General features: G+C 46.2%; 1 protein-coding gene across 1 annotated transcript in view; it reads left to right on the top strand.

Annotated features, from left to right (window-relative positions):
• WDR59 (WD repeat domain 59) overlaps positions 1-5,062 on the top strand; it is a 46,007-nt gene that overhangs the window by 23,360 nt on the left and 17,585 nt on the right. The window contains exons 15-17 of the mRNA XM_009325361.1: positions 1,160-1,316; positions 2,599-2,668; positions 2,960-3,113. Of these exons, the coding sequence (XP_009323636.1) occupies positions 1,160-1,316; positions 2,599-2,668; positions 2,960-3,113 (381 nt within the window). The remainder of the gene's footprint in view (positions 1-1,159; positions 1,317-2,598; positions 2,669-2,959; positions 3,114-5,062) is intronic.

The following is a 5,062-nucleotide window of genomic DNA, read 5'->3' as shown; positions in this document are numbered from 1 at the left end:
GGTTGGAGCATCTTAGTGGTGCATGGTAGCTTCCCAGCTCAGAGTATATCTCACTGAGTGCCAGGGCATGGTTATCATCTGTGAGAGAAGGTAAGAGGCCTCAGGGAGCTGATGGATTCATTCTTGTCTGAAAGGCAGTGGCAGATGTCTTTACCTCCTCAGTTTTAGTCAAAGATCTTGCTAGTCCTATTCTAGGGTCTTTGTTTTCTTCCCTCATAAAAAGAAACTGCAAAAGTCTGTTTTTTCTGAAGCCTTGTGCTGAGGTTTTGTAGGGATGATAATGCAGATAAATCCAAGTCACACTCTGCCCTTAGCTGAGAGATCCGCGATACCTACTCAGCATCCCAGTGTCAGGTATTAGGTCTGTGTGTGGGTGAAGTGTACCGGAGTGGGTGTTTTTAGCATTCAGGAAAAGATGGGAGAGTCTCCTCAGGTTTCTCTTCCGAGAGGCTTTGTTTAGTCATCAGGAATGAAGGGCTTTTTTTACATGGAAAGGCTTAATTCTGTTTGGTTTCAGCAGTAATGTTTAAGAGTGGGAACTTTCTCCATTGTATGGAAAACTGATGACTCGAGCCAGGTGCTGCTACCAGGCGCTGCTACCTTTGAAGAATTCCTTTAAACCTAAGCTGTAGTACTCTTTATCCAAATAAATGCAGATTTCTGCCAAAATTCCTATGGATAGGCCTGAGATCCCCCAGTATTTCACACCACCTGCCTTCCTCATTTCAAGACTCCCAACCTGCATTTGACCCCCCACAGTTGTGTGGTATTCCTATTTAAGGAGACTGTCTCGCTTGCATCATTGAGGTATCAGTTTTAGCTCAGCTCCTTGTGTTGACAGTCATATCCAGAGTCTGAAGATCAGATTTTCTGTATAGTTTCCCACTGTTTCACCCCAAGTTAAGCTCTGTATTTCAACACGACTGTGGTGGGAGAGAGATCTCTGGGCAAGCAGCCAGAGAAGCCCTTTTCCCAAAGGCAAATGTGCTTGCAAGTGCCTTTGCAGCTAGAGCAGTAACCGTGCTCTGTGCTTGATCTGCTCTGGCTCAAAGGACAAGCACCTTCTGTGAGGCTGCTTGGCACTGCGATGCCCAGTGCTCCAAGCTGGGTTTCCTTCCTGTGGCAGCAGGAGTGTGACCTTGGGTAACTTCTGTTTCAGAACCAAGAGGACAGCACGTCCAGCAATCCCTACGCTTTGTCAAACTCCGTAACACCCCCCTTGCCCACGTTCGCCCGGGTCTCCAATGCCTATGGCTCCTACCAGGACTCTAACATCCCATTTCCACGGACCTCTGGAGCCAGGTTTTGTGGTGCAGGTTAGCCCCATCACTGATACGTTACAACAGCTACCAGGGGAATGGTCCTTTTAATATCTTGGGGGATGCTTGCCTCTGAACAAGACAAGGCTTTGGTCACTGCCATGCAATGAGTAAGAAATGGTATTAAAGTAGTGATGTTGTGATAAATTTATAGATAATGAGAGTAGTGAGCAACTGTTTGCCATTGGTGTTGCATGTGGGATTTTAGGATGTGGAAATCCAGGACTGGTTGAAGAGCTGGCCTTTGGCTTGTGGTACGCCAGAGGCATTGACAGACCTTTTACAGAAGACTGGGAATAGGTATTTTACTTACCTAGTTCTCTCCTACCAGCATCAAACTGCTGGACATGTTCTGGCTCTCAATCTTCACAAACTTACTGTGATTTAGGATTGAATTTATCCCTTGCTGAAGCCATACTCTTGTTACTAACCACTCTTTTCTCATTCTGCACCATTTCTCTTGTCCAAAATAGCTTTCCCAAGGTCATTGGGAAACTTCTCCTAAATGGGAGATGGGGTACAATCACATCCAGGTTTCCAGGAGAGTGTGTACAGTGCAAAGATCATCCTTAAAAAACAGGTTAAGGTCTGAGTAAGAGCTGTTAAGTTTCACTGAGCTGTTTCGGATGCAAGCATGCCTCCTCCAGACCTGACCGTATCCCAGTTCAAGCATGTTTTGAAAGCTGCTTTTCATACAGGCCTCATCAAATTCCCTGCAAAAGTAAAGCAGAGTAGTATTGCATTGAATAGGCTCAGTGAAACCTGCTAAGTCCTGAAACTCTTGGAAGAGTGGGTGGCTGAAGACACTTGAGATGCTAACAAATGGAGTAAGGCTTGCGAGAGAGTGCTTTGGAGTTGGCTGGGGTTATCCTTTTGAAGAGGAGAGTTGCACAAGCTGCAGTGGTTTCTCTGCATAGCCAAACATCACCTCGCTTGCCTCTGGAGTATCAGTGCTTGACAAGTTCTGGTGAAGAGTTAAAACATGAGTATGTATTTGCTCATTTTCTTGCACTGTCTTTTGTCTAACATCTGTATGCCACTTGAGGTGGTGCTTTTAAGACAATCGTCTCAACGAAAGATGCTCTTTAATGGGTTTACAGGCAGTGGATTTGGGTTGAGAAAATGTGGTTGTCTACTTGTAGTTTAAAAGCGCTCAGGGTAGTGGATAGGCACCCAGCCCCTTGACTCTGATACCTTAAATGGCCAGGTTCCCCTGTGTAAACCACCACTGGGTAATCTCCTCGTTGCGTGATCTTTATGCCATGTCCTGTCTCTTCAGGGTACCTGGTGTATTTCACAAGACCCATGACCATGCACCGTGCGGTGTCCCCGACGGAGCCCACACCCAGGTGAGTACCCTGTGTCGCATTTGAGATGTGCTGCTGTCATAGGCAGGAAAGCAGGAGAATATCAGATCCTACGCTGGAGCTACTGACCCTCAGAAAGTACTGACCTCTAGTGTTAGCTGTGCCCTCGACACAGAGAGGCTGGTCCCTTACATCACTGGCCCTCAGCAGAGACCCCTTCCTTCAACACACCTGAAACATTGCTAGCAGCTTGGGTTAGTGGAGATGTCAGTGTGAGCCTCCAGGGCAATTTGGTGGGTGAAAGCTCCTGAAAGTGTATTCTCTTGTTTCTAGGTCCCTGTCAGCTTTATCAGCGTACCATAGTGGCCTCATTACTCCAATGAAGATCCGCACAGAGACTCCAGGCAATCTGCGTTTGTACAGTGGGAGTCCGACACGCAGCGAGAAGGAGCAGGTCTCCATTAGCTCCTTCTACTACAAAGAAAGGGTAAGTACCAGACCAAAAAGCCTTTCCTAACACTTCAGCTTTTATGACCTGTATTCCTTTTATATAGCTGTAAGCATTGCTGATAACAGAAGCTTCATATTCCTCTCAAGAAGGCATCCGTTTACAGGCAGCTCTGTAAAAACGTCACATGGATTTATCTCCTATTAGTAACTTCTTTACTGATCCTCTCTAGCATTCCACCTGCTTATTTTGATCTCTCTCTACACTGACCATCACAGCTTCCTGTCTCCCTTTGCATTACATAGGGGTAAAATCTCACACTTAAGAAGTTGTAGTCTCCAGATAAGTACATATAGGTAACTCTGCTTTTCTCTGCACTCCCTGATGTATGTAACTGCAAAGGGTTGTGGCTCTCCGCAGCTTACTGACAACCTCTCCTGGATTATGGGTTATATTTGGGCTTTTTCTATTACAGATATCTCTTTCAGGGATATGTGCCCCTTTGGACTGTTTCAAACAAAAATCATTCCTACATGATTCTCCAAAGATCTTCCAATCCACGTACTTCTGGTTTAGGTGTAGGTCTGCTGTCATTGCTGTTTACAGGCAAGGCTTTGGGGGAGAGTGGGATTGTCTTCTTGTGGGATACAGTGGGTGAGGAAGACCCCTTGGTAATTGTAGGGTGGCCGTAGGGTAGTTCTGAAGCAGCTGAGGGCCTGGTGTGCCCAGAGCAGATGCTGTGGGAGTAATAGGCCATGCAGCTTGCTCAGAAACAAACTCTCTGTGCTTCAGCAGGGGGCGAAGTGGCTTGCAAAAAATATGGTAAGCTTCCACCAAGAGCCTGAGAATTCAGGGCATTCAAGTAGTTTGCCCACTGTCCATGCTGAGGGCACTCATCTGCTGCAGCAATGGAGAGCTTCCAGGTACCCCAAGGAAAGCAAAGAGCTGTCTGCACTCTGCTGCAGTGGAGCAGAGGAAAAGTCGGAGCCTTGAGCTCTCATCCTTCCTGGGCACTGAAAGAGGTCTTGATTTTTCCAGTAGTGCTGGACATGACAGCCAACCCCTCTGGGACTGTGTCCTGCTTACGTGATGTGAGTTAGTCATGACACCTACCAGCCGTGGGGCTGGTACCCTCTCTCCCCATTGCGAGCTTTGTCTCCATACAGACCCCAAAAGACCCTCGAGTCCCCATTCTGTTTTTTTTTCCCCACACAAATTTCTATTTGATGAGAAGAGAAAATGGTGCTGCCTGGTACAAGAACTACAGCCTGTTCTAGTCTTCGCAGGAAAATTTATTTAAAGAGCTACCTTGTCCTCTGCAGCATGCTTGTCGCTGACACGCAGCTCTCTAACATGACAGACAAGGCTAAAAATAACATGTGGAAGCAGCTTGGTGCAATTTCATGTGACCTGTCTCCCCAGCCCTTGTATTGATGGCGACAAGCTTGTTGTCAGGGGGAAGAAAAGTCGAGAGAACAAAGCCTGTGCGTAGCCACGTCTGCTGAAAGCCAGCGAAAATGCCTGTGTTCCCCTTCCCCCTGCCAAGCTATCTCCTCGCATGCTGGGTTGGAAGAAGTGTAAGGGCCCTAGCAGGGAGCTAGTTCAAATGTTCTTGTAGATGAAATAGTTTAAAAGAAAGCCAATAAAACTGTATCTCCCTTCAGCAAAGGTTTTCTGATTCTTCAGTTGGTGTCATGGCCTCTATTAGATCAATGCTACATATTTTTATGTCATTTCATTGTGAGGATTTTAAAAAGCCCAGACTCGGAGTCTAGTTAGCTCCTTGCTCTGAAGCTTGGATTTTACATTTGCATTAAATAAAAATCGAAATTTAGTGTGTTAAACTCTCATGTTATATAACTTCAGCCCCAAAACTGAATTTGTCAGTGATAACCAGGTTTTTAAATCCCATGTAGCGACCACTGGCATCACTGCCATTAGCAAACAAATGGAGTTTGCCCGTTGCTAGACAGGAATTATGTCATGTT

The sequence above is a fragment of the Pygoscelis adeliae genome, unplaced genomic scaffold (assembly GCF_000699105.1).
Source record: "Pygoscelis adeliae isolate BGI_AS28 unplaced genomic scaffold, ASM69910v1 Scaffold326, whole genome shotgun sequence".
Taxonomy (NCBI): Eukaryota; Metazoa; Chordata; class Aves; order Sphenisciformes; family Spheniscidae; genus Pygoscelis; species Pygoscelis adeliae.
The sequence above is the reverse complement of the archived record's forward strand: the minus strand, read 5'-3'. Positions and strand labels throughout refer to the sequence as shown.